At 42.5% G+C, this 15,979-nt stretch overlaps 1 protein-coding gene across 3 annotated transcripts in view; it reads right to left on the bottom strand.

Annotated features, from left to right (window-relative positions):
* Positions 1–371: 371 nt before the first annotated feature.
* LOC145402291 (soluble calcium-activated nucleotidase 1) overlaps positions 372–15,979 on the bottom strand; it is a 91,505-nt gene continuing 75,897 nt past the window's right edge. For all 3 annotated transcript variants that reach the window (XM_080274424.1, XM_080274425.1, XM_080274423.1), the window contains 2 exons: positions 13,196–13,353; positions 372–1,695 (listed from right to left, as the gene is read on the bottom strand). In XM_080274424.1, coding sequence (XP_080130550.1) covers positions 1,483–1,695; positions 13,196–13,353 — 371 coding nt within the window. In that variant the 3' untranslated portion in view covers positions 372–1,482. The remainder of the gene's footprint in view (positions 1,696–13,195; positions 13,354–15,979) is intronic.

Raw genomic sequence — 15,979 nt, forward strand, 5'->3', positions numbered from 1 at the left:
TACATACACATTTTCATTACCTTCATAGGTAACAGCAGATTTAAAAATCAGCTTTTATGTTTGTATTCATAGTTAAATTCAGTAAAATAATTTCTTATATTAGTAAGTTTGGTGTTTGATTTTCCTGAACCTGTTCATAAGTATCATAAGAGACAGACAGACACCCTATCCGTGGCTACCATGCGCCCTCTCCTCAAGCATGCTGTATCTCTGTCCCCTCAGCAGAGAGGAGCTGGGAAAGTAATGGATTACATCACCACAGAATGATAGAATGAATCGAATAATTGTCAATGGTGGAAAAAAGGAAAGTAAGATAAAAGCACGCCCAGTAAGAAAATAATATTTGAACTATGCTGGTATAATAAAACTGCGTGCAGTGTGAATGAAATTAAGCATAATGAAATGACAATATAAAAGAAATAAATCACATCCTTGGGCCTGCTTCAGTCGCTGACTGTTGTCTGTATGCGTCCAGTTGAGACTTTACTTAGTTTTTTGTTATCAATGTCATTAGGGTTTATCTTTAATAATTAAAAAAAACATATCACTGAAGACATCATTGCTTTTATTTGTATCTGTATAATCTGGTATCTTACACATAAATGAGGGTTTTGGTTGGAATACAAAGTCAATTTGGTGCACGTTCAAACATGACGGGAATTGACCAATCAACGCCCGAGTGCATCGCAGTTACCAATTCCACCTGTCCTCAGGTGGCAAAATCAGTGCGTCAGATTCCCTGAAACCAACTATAGTTAACCTGAACATCAGGATTTTCAGACACCATCCTTTAAAAATCCTTGCTAAAGTTAAATACAGTAAAAGTCCTCGAACCCGACCACCAATAATCTGAATATTCCAATGCTGTACTCCTAATCTGTCAAGGCAAATTTTTTTTTTTTTTTTTTTTTTTTTTTTTTTTTTTTCCCCCTGGACTTTATCTAAGGATTTATCTGGCTTTGACTTGCTCTTCGACTTGGATATACCTGCCTGCAACTATTGGACTTGCTCTTCGACTTGGATGTACCTGCCTGCAACTATTCATTACATTTCTATGCATTTCCAGTGCGTAAAACAACAACCCACATCAGCTGAAATGTTTATTTAATGATCATGTACATATTTCTAAAGATTTCAAAGGTCCCTCCCAAAAGACCGAGAAAACCGGTAGTCCGAAAGTTCCTTGGTCCCTTGCCGTTTGGATTACAGGACTTTTACTGTATTTTTAAATGATACCTTCAAATATATAAACCTAAGAACTTCTGTCTAATCAAATTTCTGAACCTGAATATTTTTTCACACATTCAATCCCCTTTGGTCTATAACCACAAGAAAGAAAAAAAATTTAGTTAATGCAGTCACAGCCCTTGATACCTAAACTTGATAAGTATCAGGATAACTCAATCACTTCAATTAATCTATGCCAGATAACTTCTCTTTTTAACATACTAAATTCAACAGTTTCTAAACTCTCCAAAATTTCTAGACAAATTCAATTCCTTCAAATTTATAATCGCCGACCTTAGTTTCAGGCAGGAGGACTTTGCCCGATGTGTTGAAGGCCATGATATATGTTGCCACCTTCCCAGCCACCTCCTCTGATTTGAGTGCCACAATTACCCGCTCCTTCGTCCCTGGCACAAACTTAAAGCTGGAAAATCCGTGTGTTGGGATTTTCTCTCCTACTTCTTTTACCTGTGACAGAAGATGATGTATGAGAATTGTATGCAAGTCACTGTAAAATGAAAGTAAACATGCAGACTCTTATGGCCTACTTTTTGCTGAATACAATCTTTTCACATCAGGTGAAATTGAATACAGTGATCCCTCATTTACTGCACACTTGGTTACAGTGGTTTTCATTATCATTGCAAAATGAAGAATCTGCACTCCTGCCTTTATCGCGCATTCTTTGGCTAAACAAACATCGTTATTGCACATATGAGCTGGTTTCTCCTGACAAAGATGATGCAGTAGAGGCATACCCAGGTATCTGACGAATATACATACCTGACAATCGTCAGATATCAAGTTTGTCAAAGTCTGTCATATTTCTAAGCATTATTCCCCATACATTTCTTAAGAAATAGTGAAGATGCACTCCAGTCCTCACCCAAAACTCATAAATATGTAGACTAACCTATCAAAAAAAAAAAAATGGTGATGTATAAAACAAGTACGCTGTCTAATGGATTTATTTACAGTATTCTAAACGTACCGTGCTTATGTGTCCGTACATTAACCAGTCTGGGCCGTCATTTGTTACACTCAGGGTATCATGCAAACTAATAAACAGCCAGCCCCGCATACAAATGGATGCATTTTTTCCATTATCAACCTCATCTTGACAGACCACAAATTAATTTGTCTCTCTTATCTTCCCCTCCCAATTTTTCTCCCACTTTTCCTCCACCTCTTTTCTCCTTTCCTAATCCCTTTCCTCCTGTTACTTCTCTTTCTCTCTCTCTCTCTCTCTCTTTTTCATTTTTGAGTCATACCTAAAGGTTATGAAAAAAAACAATGAACGAAAATTCAGTATAAGAAGACATTTGCGCACTCTCATCTCTATACATAGCCTTGGAGTCCCGGGGGGGGGGGGGGGGTCAAAGTCCCACCATCCGCCCCTCTCCCACTGATGACCCAGCGAGAAGCCTCGAACCACTGTCTGACTCACCTCTTCATTTCTGCAACATTCGTGGCCCTTCCTCTGACTTTCTCTCAGTTGAGCATTAACTCTCCTCCTTTAACCTCACCTTCTCTTCCTAACTGAGACTCGGCTGTCTGAGGTGACTGATAGCAAACCCTTCTCTGTATCCTCCTACTTTATACTCATTTCAAAGCCAAAGGCTGTTGTGTGTGTGTACAGAACGAAATACAGTACCTTGCTCTCGTGTTCCTGAACTTGATTCTTCTGAATTCTCCATTCTCTGGCTTCAGCTTTCCTGTCATTCTCTGACTAAATATATCTGTGCTGTTTACTTATCCTCTAATTCTACTGACTATGAAAAATTCTTCGACTACCTTACTTCAAAGATTTTTTTTTTTTCTTTCTTTTTTTGAACTTGTCCAACTTTAGGCAATGGCTTCAGGGTCTATTCCCAAGTCCCAGTAGTCCTCCTACATCTCCACATGTCACCACTTCGGTGCTAACACCCACCATCCATACTGAATACATGCTAGGGCTGTCTCATGCAGGACTGTTGTACTGGTATTAGCGAGGGTACTTTTATGACATGTCGGCGGGTCATCTGGTACACCAGAAAAGTCGGCTTTTTGTGAAATTTAAATCCTTAAACTGCTCCCTGCCCCAGCTGGGATCTGAACCTGGGTCCATTAGGACTGCAGGCCGCCTCTCTACTAATTCTGCCACCGCCTCTCCCAAAGATGGAACGCATCCTATCCATTTCTCCTTTCTCTGAAATCTCCAGTGTAAGAGATTTCAATGTTTGCCACCACCTTTGACTCTCCTCAGCTTTCACTGATCCACCTGGTGAACAAGCCTACATCTTTTCTATCCTTAATGACCTAGAGCAGCTTGTACAGCACCCTACCAAAAACTGCCTTGGCAAGAGTTCCAACATACCTGGCCTCTTCCATACAACTAATCCTTCTACTTATGCTGTTAATCTTTCCTCTCTGTTGAGCTCCTCTAATCACATCCGTATCATTTTCACATGTCCTATCACTCCAGTAAGGCAGGTGGATCCTCCAACAAAGTGTCAGTTGTGGTACTTTGGAGCTGCTGATTGGAAGGACATCAGGCAGTACAGTAATACCTCGATATACGATACCCCTAGATGCGATACCCCAGCTTAACGATTTGGGTAGAAATTGCACCATATCCCTCCTAAAGATGGCCAAACCCCAGTTTAACGACGGGTTTTGATTTTTTCTTACCAATTTTGATGATATTTTAGACTAAAATTGTGTGTTTAGGTTGATTTATAAACTCCTTTTAGACTTCAATTAATGTTTAGCCACAGGTGGGGTGAACATTGTCATTTTGGGGTACTAAGCTTGATTTTTTCCAGACTTATATTTGAAGATATTCAGATTATATTTGTTGGTTTAGCTGAGTTATTTACAGGTGTCAGGCTTAGGTTAGCTTCCTTGACAGTTGTTAGGCTATTTTGATTGCCTTTAAACCTGTTTTGGGGCTCATCTGGGTGGGTTTTGGACTTGGTTTGCAGGGAAACCCAAGGCTAGTTAATGGTCCACACTGAAATACATGTTCAAAGTACCCCGATATATGATACCCCGCCTAACGATGGGGTTTTACCTAACCAATCAGATTGTTAAACCAGGGTATGCCTGTACTTCTTTGATTTTCCTTGGAATGATTATTGCTTCCATGGTTGAGAGCCATCTAAGTGTGCCTTTCGCATTATGGAGGTTATTCTCACGGGCATGGAAGCATACATTCCTTTCTCATATATTTTAACTGATTAAAAAAAAAAAAAAAAAAAAAAAAAAAAAAAAAGCCAATCACGCTTGTTCTAATTCTGTCCACAACAAGAAGGCCTACAAAAGGTACTGGAGTCAACCCACTCCTGAATCTCATCTCTTTTATGTTTCTGCCTGGAATCATGCTGAGTCTGTTCTTTGCTCTGCTAAAAATAATTTCATTTGTAATAAATGCTCTGAACTCTCCAACTTGAATTCTTCCTGCTCCTTCTGGCACCTTGCCATAAACCTTTCTAACAACTTTACCTCATCATTCTTCCCACCTCCTTTCCACTCTGATGGCTCTGTAGCTATTTCTTCTACTGATAAAGCAGAACTCTTTGATCAGACTTTTTCCACCAATTCCTCCTTGGACGATTCTGGTGCTGTTCCTCCATCACTTCCCCCTTCTGACTTCCTACTGACTGACACAGAAATTTTTTCATCTGACATGTATTCTGCCATATATGGCCTCAATACTAACAAGGCATATGGCCCTGATGGGGTCCCTCCTGTTGTCCTCAAGAACTGTGCTTTTGTGCTTACACTTTGCTGACGTAAATTCTTTCACCTTTGTCTGTCAACTTTTACCTTTCCTTCTTGCTGAAAGTTTGCTCTCATTCAGCTGGCCCCAAAGAAGGGTGACCAATCCCATCCTTCTAACTATCACCTAACTGCTTTAACCCCTAGGCTGCTGAAAGCTCTGAGCTAAGTCACACCCTGGTGCTGCTATTTTCTGTTAACATCCGTTAAGAGCCTTCTGAGAGGTTTGTAGCAGTCTGTTGACTGGTCCTTCTCAGATGCTTGCAGCACCCAAGGGTTAACATCCTGTGTTTCAAAAGATTTGCGTCTATTTTTAACAAAAAAATTTGTAAAGCACCTTTCCTATCACAACCTTCTTTCTGACTGTCAGTATGGGTTCCATCAGGGACGCTCCACGGTCGATCTTCTCACCTACCTTTCAGTCTCCTGGTCATCCTCCTTTCGGGACTTTGGCAAAGGCTTTGCCACTGCACTGACACCTCAACAGCTTTCAATCGAGTCTGGCATAAATCTTTAATTTACAAATTCAAAAATTAATTCAAAACGTCTTTGGCACTATCTCTGAGGGATAACTGATGTAATATATATATATATGTATATATATCTTTCTTTACTTCATTCTTTCCTCATCCTTCTTCCTAGGGGTGACTTTACGTTCCCTCTTCCGTTTTTCTTTCCTTCATTCTTTTCTCTTCCTTCTGCCTATGGATGACTCTACACTGAGTGACAAACCAAATGGTTTCCTGTACACCAGGAAACCATTTACTACACTGGGTGGTAACCATACAACCAAATTATAGCACCTGGTGGTTTACAGGGTAATCATGGGGCTCCAATCAGATTGAGCCAGTGAAGGTTTATATCAAAGAGATGGTTGGGGTTTATTGCTCATGTTAGGCCACTCAGGGATGAGTGAGGCTGGTCACTCTCATCTTTCATGTCAGGACCAATTTGCCTAGACCAGGGCTCCTACGCTCCTCGTGGGGCAACCTTGGATTGGCTGATGGATGGATGGATGGATATCTACGAGTATATAAATACATACAATCAGTCCCCCCCTAACGTGGGTATTTGCTTCTGCACCAACATCGTATTAGGCAAATATCACTTTACAGTGGCTCTTGAAAATTCCTATTTCCTTCCGCACCCCTGTCCAAACTCCACTCTCCCCCCTTTGTGGTCCAATTTTTTTGGTACACCCCAATTTAAACCTCCTAAAAGCATTAATATGGTTATAAAAAATACATTAGGTCAATACGACTTTTCAATTTATTGTACCTTATGTGAGTAGAACAGCAGACACATGTTGCCGGAGATGAGGTAGAGGGGAGAATTGACTCAACACAAGGCAAGCTGAGAAGAATGGTGTGGGAAGGAGTGGGCCAAGTGGGAGAGGTTGGAGGGAGGCACGGGGGTCCTGATTGGTTGGGTGACTGGGAGAGTGAGAAAGGTGAAGCGTGATTGAAGGGTGATGATGTCAAGTATTGTGAGGCTGCGCGACACACACTGCGTCACAGCCCGCCTGGTTCAAATTACCACATTACGCTAAGTCCCCACATTAGAATGTTTATTTCCTTCCGCAAACTTGTGCTGTGTTAGAGCAATATTGTGCTACAGCAAACTGCGTTTGGGGAAGACTGACTGTACAGTATATTGGTACAATGCCAATTTTCCCTGATCAGATGGTCTGGCACCTCTTTCAATCTGGACAAAATTATGAAAGGACACCAAAAATTCCCGTATGTGCCAGACTACTATAACAGACAGCCACCGATAGTGTTGAGTCTGGTGTGTGACCACTAGGATTCCTTACACTGCATGTCTTGGTGGTGATCCCAATACTTTGTCATATACTTCTCTCATTATACAGTATATATATATATATATATATATATATATATATATATACCCTCGCGTCCAACACGCGTTAGTCCAGCACGATTCGGGTCCAGCACGGAGAGCAATTAATTAGTATTATTTAATACGATTTAATTACTGCAACATGAGTGTGTTAGCATAATACGCACAGAGCTCCGAGAAGTGGGCGAAATCCGCAGAGTTCACTCTAGCACGATCACCCCCGGTCCAGCACGGTCATACTGGACATTCCCATGATGATGATAGCCAATGAAAAACTTCTGATCAAGTAGCCTTCCCCGCCCGCTATCGTGACGTGATCGTGATGCCGCCCAATTAAAAACGCTTCTGGTGTCACGTGATATTTTGTTTACATTTCTCCCGCCACAGCGCCACTCAGTCGCATAATTGCATTGGAAGGTGCTTTTTTCTTGTTGCATTTTCTGCCCTTGTTACTGCATTTTACCCTGCTCACGATGCCTAGGAAGCCTTCTGAGAACCCCAAGAAGCATCGGCACCTCCCTCAGGCCACCAAGCTAGAAAGCATCGAGAGGAAGAAGAAAAGGGAGAGGAAAGTTGACATTGCCAAGGCCTACAACATGAATGAAGCCAACGTGATCATAATAAAAAACTTAAGACAAGATCCTGGCAGCCGAAGGCTATCACACGGCACTTCATACCAGGTTTGCCGAGGATACGATGGTAAATCGGAACGGTAACGTGGTAAAATTGCCGACGATACCACGGGCATTTGGAATTCATCTGGATGGATTCCTGCTGAGCATACGACGGGGAAAACAGTGTGACCAAAACCCAGGCGACTCGACAGAGAATGTATCGTACTACAGCATTGAACATTTAGCCTGACAATGACTACATATTAATATTTTAGAATAGATATCAATCGTTTTGAAACCCTTCTCATCGGCGTGCATACCAGTTTATAAACAAAGTTGCTTCTCCTTATTCTCTACCGAGTCAGCGACAGTGATCACTTTCCACAGTCACGAGACGGGGCTCTGGCAACAGTGAGAGAAGCATGCACTTTCCCGAGGATTACAGTGCTAGGACAGGCAGAAGCAGGACCTTCCATGGCTGTGGACGAAGATAGTGATTCTGAGTGTGATTTCGAAGGATTTATGAGGGAGGTTTGATTTCGAAGGATTTATGAGGGAGGTTGAGGAGGAGCAACAGCCATTACCCGCTAGTGACGCCAGCAGCCATCCTCCGGGGACGCAGTAGGACTAACTACAGCCTTGGATACCACCTTCCTTCCCAGCAAGCCCACCAACACTATCCTAAAAGGTTAGTTATCATTCATAGCACAGTACCATTTATTATAATTACAATAGTACCAATATATGTATAGGTATATGGTAGGTATTTAGGGTGACTTTTCTGAGGGTTGCTGACATAATTCATTTTCCCCATAAGTTCTATTGTTAGTCCAACATGTTTTTGGTCCAACATGTGACCCATGCATGACAATATTACCGTGCTGGACGCGAGGGTACTGTATATATATATATATATATATATATATATATATATATATAATTATATACTGTATATATATATATATATATATATATATATATATATATATATATATATATATATATATACTGTATATATAATTATATACTGTATATATATATATATATATATATATATATATATATATATATATATATTCCCTGTATACAGTGTGTGTATAAGCTATTGCAATAGCAATTTCTAGTGCCAGAGATCTATTTTGATATCCCAATGGTCGCAGCAGTTTTGGAGATCATGAGAACGGCATGTCTCTTATCCCACGGAGAGTCATATCGCTTGTCTTGTATACCGGGGAGTTATTGGTTACTCTGACAGAGGTAGGAGGAGTAACATGGGTATAGAGATTTGGGCTTGAGGGATGGCATCAGCTGTTGAAAGTGTCGGCGTTACCAATACACACTCACAATAGTCTGCTAGATTAGTCCTCAAAATCACTAGATTATTGCTATATGGCATAAAATGCTGGAATCTCTACAGACAATTGGTTCACCCCCTCCAATACAGAAGAATAAGGCTTAAATCCCGCGATAATAGCTAGCATTCTTGTCGACCGATATCGTATTTTCTGCTACTTCGGAGTAATTATTTCTAGATCTAGCAGTATTTGAGCTACATTGGCAACACTGTACACTGTCCGTGAAGGGAAACTGGAACAGCGAGCGGGAGGTTGTCTGTGCATGACCCTGGCTGATGATGATATGAGGCATGTAATTATGCCCGCAGGTGTGAGGAACAGATAAAGTCTCACTCTGGGGTTTTGTGCAATAGCTGAACCCACACCCTTGCCCTAACCAACGGAAATTAATAACGTCAGCATAACTGATAAGGTGCGATATCCCAATGGTAGTATTTCACCAGTATACACTATGTGTGTGTGTGTGTGTGTGTGTGTGTGTGTGTGTGTAGGAGAGGTGTCTACTACTGCAATATTTAATCACAGCAGATTTATATTTTCATCTCTCTCTCTCTCTCTCTCACAGTGTAGTAAACCTTTTCCTAACCTGGTTTATGACATTATACCGTACTATTCCTTCATTAGTTGTTCGGACTACACATAATTAGAGAGGTGCAAGAAGTACAGCAACCCCTAGCTGGCTGTGAGCGAGAGTATGGAGGATACCAGGTGGAGTTATGGGGTCGGAGAGAAAAGTTGGGGGGTTTGGGTGGGCGTACGGGACAATGAGGAAGGGAGGAGGAGGGGATCACTCTCCACCGTGCAGTGTTACCAACACCTCCGTCCATGGAAAAGGAAATGAACTTATTCCAATGTCTGTACATATGTGGCCTCAGTTAGTCCAGCAAAACAGTTCATCTGCCAAGGCTCTGGAACCACAGGTGCCAGAAAATTGGTGTTGTACTATCTATCTATAGCCCGACGCCTTAATCCCACAAAGGGTGGCCGCAGACAAAACGCCTCCAAGTCGCTCTGTCACCCACCATTTGACTACCCTCCCCCCAACTCTCCCCCCCTCCCTCATATACCTCTCAACTCCATCCCTCCACCTCATCCTCGGTCTACCTCTCCCTCTCCCACCCTCCACCTCACCTACATACACCCTCTTGGTCAGTCTTTCATTCTCCATCGTCTCCACATGTCCAAACCACCTCAGTGTATTTCTCCTAATCTTCTCAACCACATCCACATCCACCCCACAGCGTTCCTTCACTTCTTCATTCATCAAACTGTCCCTCCACGTCACTCCACATGCTCCTCTCAAGTAACTCATTTCCACTGCTCTCACTCTTGACTTGTTCCCCTCTTGCAAGGTCCATGCCTCACTTCCATACGTCAGAGTAGGGATCACAATACTATCATGCAGTGACTTATTAACTTCCACACTCACCTCCCTATTTCTCATCACTGCTTTCAGTGTACCAACAACCTTCCTTCCCTGCTGTACCCTTTCATGCACTTCATCCCCCAAAGTTCCATCCTTACTCATCACACTACCCAAGTACTTGAATGCACTCACATTCTCCATATCCTCACCATCCAACCTCACTGCACACTCTGTGACTTCATTCCTCTCAAACACCATAACTTTACTTTTGTTTACATTAACTTTCAGATTCCTCCTCCTACACACTGTCCCAAATTCATTCACCAAACCTTGCAACTCCCATCCATCTTCACTCAACAGTACTGTATCATCAGCAAACAGCAACACCGAAAGCTTTCAAATCTCACCCTCATTTATTAGAGCCACCCCCACATCCACTGCCCTACCCTGCACCTCCTTTACAACCCCATCCATATATATATTAAACAGCCATGGAGACATCACACACCCCTGTTTCAGTTCCACACTGAGATCAAAGAACTCACTCAGCTCACCATCCACTCGCACCGTAGCCCTAGCTCCCTCATACATATTCTTCACAGCACTCAACAATTTCCCCTCCACTCCATATATTCTTAATACCTTCCACATACCTTGCCTATCTATTCTGTCATAAGCTTTCTCCAAGTCCATGAAGGCAGCATACACTTTCCTTCCCTTCTCTAGATATGGTACTTCTCCACTAAACATCTTAGAACAAATATCTGATCTACACACCCTTTTCCCTTCCTAAATCCCCCTTGTTCTTCTCCAACTAGCTTCTCTGTCATATGCCTAACCCTATCAATGAGTATTCTACCATATATTTTACCAGTCACACTAAGTAGGCAAATATCCCTATGGTTACCACATACTTCTCTCTCCCCTTTTCCTTTGTATAAAGGAACAATCATACCTGATTTCCAGTCCTCTGGAACCCTTCCTTCTTCCCAAGCCAATCTACACAACTTCCATATCCACTCCTCAACAATCTCACCCCCATACCTAAGCATTTCACCACACACTCTATCAATTCCTGGGGCCTTTCCCAACTTAATCTTCTTCATGGCTTCCACTACTTCCGCCCTACTGATCTCTTCCTCCCTCCTCTCATCTCTTCTTCTCCCAGCCATTCCCCAACCACTTATACTCGCACTGCTCTCACTCTCTACATTCAACAAATCCTCAAAGTGCTCCTTCCATCTCCTCAGTTTCTCTCTCTTCTCCACCAACAATCTATTATTCCTATCTTTCACTCCCCTACTATTTCCCCTTTCACACTGCCTTACTTTCTTTACCTCCTTCCAAAACAATTTCTTACTCTCCCTCCATTTCACACTCAGATTCCTCCCAAACTCTTCATCCACTTTCTTTTTACTCTCCTTCACCAGTCTCTTAACCTCCCTTCTCCTGCTCACATATACCTCTCTCTTCTCTCTCTCATCTTCTCCCCTACCTCTACTCGCTAACCATTCACCATATGCCTTCTTCTTTTGTTCCACAGCTCGTTTCACCTCATCATTCCACCATGCTGTCCCTTGCACACCCTTGCATCTCCTCCTCACTCCACAAACCGCCTCACACGCTGCGCCTATCTCTTCCGTGAATATCTTACATACGTCTTCCACCCCTTCCATTTGCTCTAGCTCATACCTTCCCAATCTTTCTTCCACTATGCTCTTATACTCTGTCATTTTCTCACTATCTTGCAATTTCTCCACTCTTCTCACTGGAGTTGCTTCCTCCTGTCTTCCCCTTCGTCTCCTCAACCACTTTCTTTGCAGCTCTACCTTGGCCATCACTAAGTGATGGTCCGAGACTCCATTCCCCCACCCTCTCCACACTCTTGCATCCAACACTTGTCTTCTCATTCGCTCATCCACACACACGTAGTCTATCATTGCCTTTCGTTCAACAAGTTCACCATCCATCCTCCTCATTACTCTCCATGTATACCGGTGGATCATCTTATGACGTAAGTAGGTGTTGGCTATTGCCAACCCCTTACAAGCACAGATGTCCACCAAAGCACTTCCATTCCCATCTACGTCAGCTGGCACACCCCACTGACCAACCACTCCATCCACTCGTACATTCCCAACTTTGCCATTCATGTCTCCAATCAAAAGCACTCTTTCGCTCCTCTCAAACTTGTCCATACACGCTTCTACACTCGCCCAAAACTCATCTTTCACTCTTGCCACTCGATCCTCTGTCGGGGCATACACACATACAATCACCCACGCTTGTATACCTACTTTCATCCTCACCCATACAATCCTTGCACCCACTGTTCCATACTCTCTTATATTCTCCTTCCACTTCTTGCTTATCATCAGACATACTCCCTCTCTTGCCCTCTCATTTTCACTGACTCCCGCACATATACCTAAACCATATTCCCATTCTCTCACCCTTTCACCTTTCCATTTAGTTTCAGTCAATCCACATATATCCACTTTTGCATCCTCAAGCACCTGAACAATCTCTCTCTCTTTTATTTCATCATTCACTCCTCTCACATTCCACGTTCCCACCCTAAGAATGTTCTTTGTCCGTTCCTTAGTCGTCAACGTATGGTCCGTCCGGGTCCGAGGCGCTTTATTCGCTTTTTTAGTTAGTTCTTTTTACGGGGTGGGGCACTAAACCACCACCAACCCTTTTAGTCAACTCGTACCTGCATGTACATAATTTATATATATGCTTGCAAGTGTTCACAGTTGTCAATTCCACTGTTGAAAAATACAGACTTCATCACACACAAACACTTCCATTACAACACTTCAACCTGTACTTACATTACACTAATTACAAATGTCCTTTCTCAATTTGTACTGTGCTTAGCCAGCGATGAGATGAATTAATTCTGGCTATCACACTCCCTCTGAGGAGAAAGTCAGTCCTGCAATGGACTTCAGTTAACTGATTCATATATTAAATGACATTTACAAGCAAAGAATATGACTTTGGCTAACCTGGACACTCTCAAAGCCCTCTGTAGCAGTAAGCATGATGTTGGTGCCACGGTGCTCATCATCATCCTCGTTGTAACGTGAGGTGGAAGCACGACGTGGCAGGAACACCCACCGCTGCCAACCCTCTGCCCACGAACATGACTCATGGATCATGTACCCTGGAGATGAAAAAAATTATTAAATTGTTGACTGCTAAATAGGCAGAAGCATATGCAGTGTAGAAGAAATATATGAAACAGTATAATGTACTGGAAGCAGAAAGGCATTTGGGTAACTGAATGTGTGAATGAAGCATATGGCCTGGAAGTATCATGGAAGCAGTTCTATTATAGTAATCCTGTTGGGGGTACCCAGGAGAGACTAAAGTGTCACGATGATGGCTGACTGCTAGAAGTGACTGGTTTCCTGAAGTTCAAATAAATGTGTAGTGCATGCCTAATACTGTGCAGGAATCCCCAGGTATCTGAATAACCAATATGCATATTCTGGCTTATCTTAATTGCCATTTTTCATTATAAGAGTTTGCTTGTTTACCTGAAACCCCTGTACAAAAAAATATCCTTATGCGAGAGTTTTCCAATTTCCAAAACTTGATATAAACAATGAAATGCCCATTAAACCCCCATAAACAGAGAAATGCCCAGTAAACTTCCTGCAAGCTGAATTTTATTTACACGAACTGAACTCGTTGTATGCAAGACAGGCAGCGAGGAGTGGCCCAAATCAGGGGTTACCCCGAGCACATGACATTGCCACCCCAAGTAGTGCCAACCACCAGTGATGGAGTGGATACTTGACTATGAGCCATTTCCTGGGGCAGATCATGAGGATGATGCAATGTCTGAGGTGTCAGAAATAGACTTTGAAGGGTTTGTGAACGAAGTGAGTGCATTAGCTAGTGAAAGTGTCGGAAGTGCTGGTGACTAGAGTGGTGAGGAAGGTAGTGTGTCGGGTGGTGCACGAGTTGCATGCCAGGGATCCAAGACAATTTGCTGTCAAGTCAACTCACTGTCAGATAATTCCCTGTCAAAACACGGATGATTCCCTGTCAGTATACTTATTATTAATTAATCAATACTTTACTAACACTGTTTCAGTGGGATCCATAAAAGTCAATGTTCAATAGCGTAGGCTTTGGATATTATTTTTTAGCTGCACCTTTAGTCAATAATGACTAAAGGTGCAACTAATAAATAACATCCAAAGCCTATGCTACTAAACATATACTTTGATGGTTATTAAAGTACTGATTAATTAATAATAAGTATACTGTACTTACAAAATAACAGGGAATTGTCCAGGGTGCGAACTGTCCTGACGGGGAATCGTCCATGTTTTGATGGGGAATTGTCTGACGGTGAATTCTTTCCTGCAACACTCGACACACCACCTTCCTCACCACTCGTCACCAGCACTTTCGACACTTTCATTAGCGATGCACTCACTTTGTTCATAAACCCTTCAAAGTCTATTTCTGACACCTCAGACATTCCATCATCCTCTTGATCCTCCCCAGGAAATGGTGCGAGGAAACTAGTGAAGTGTGAAACAACTTGGAAACTTTATTCTAGCGCAAAAAATGGCATCGAAGTAAAATGTGTTGAAATAAGAGGAAATACAGTACTGTATATGTCTATCTATCTATCTATTGCCAGATGCCTCAATCCCGTTTGGGGTGGCCACAAACAAATCGCCTCCAAGTCGCCCTGTCCCCCGCCATTTCACTGCCCTGCTCCCAACTCACACCCCCCTCTCTCATATACCTCTCCACCCCATCCCTCCATCTCATCCTCGGCCTCCCCCTCCCTCTTCCCCCCTCCACCTCACTCACATACACTCTCTTTGTCAGTCTTTCACCCTCCATCCTCTCCACATGGCCAAACCACCTCAGTGTGTTTCTCATAACGCTTCCTATCACATCCACATCCACACCACAACGCTCCTTTATATCTTCATTCGTCAGCCTGTCTCTCCACGTGACTCCACAGGCTCCTCTTAAATAACTCATTTCCACTACTCTCACTCTTGACTTGTGTCCTTCCAACAATGTCCAAGCTTCACTTCCGTACGTTAGAGTTGGTATCACAATACTGTCATGTAGTAACTTTTTCACTTCCATGCTCACTTCCCTGTTTCTTATCACTGCTTTCAAAGAACCAGCAACCTTTCTTCCCTGCTGTACCCTTTCAAGCACTTCACCCTCCAAACCTCCATCCTTACTCATCACACTACCCAAGTACTTAAACGTACTCACATTTTCCAATTCCTCACCATCCAACCTCGCTGTACATTCACTAACCTCACCTCTCTCAAAGACCATCACTTTACTTTTCCCTACATTCACCTTTAAATTCCGTTTGTTACACACTCTCCCAAACTCATCCACCAAGCCTTGCAGCTCCCCTTCGTCTTCACTCAACAACACAGTATCATCTGCAAACAACAGTACAGGGAGTTTCCAAACACTATCCTCTCTCACCAGGGCCACTCCAACATCCACTACCCTACCTTGTACCTCTTTTATTACCCCATCCATGTACAGATTGAACAACCATGGAGACATGACACATCCCTGTTTCAAACCAACTTTCAAAGAGAAAAATTCACTTAGTTCACCATCCACACGCACTGCAGCCTTCGCACCATCGTACATACTCTTCACAGCATTCAACAACTTCCCATCTACTCCATATATTCTTAACACTTTCCACTGTATATGTACATATATATATATATATATATATATATATTCAAAATTTAATTTCAGCTGCTCAGAGCTCTTGT

Source organism: Coenobita brevimanus, chromosome 57 (genome assembly GCF_032717465.1).
Source record: "Coenobita brevimanus isolate Jiangsu-jjx chromosome 57, ASM3271746v2, whole genome shotgun sequence".
NCBI classification, from domain to species: domain Eukaryota; kingdom Metazoa; phylum Arthropoda; class Malacostraca; order Decapoda; family Coenobitidae; genus Coenobita; species Coenobita brevimanus.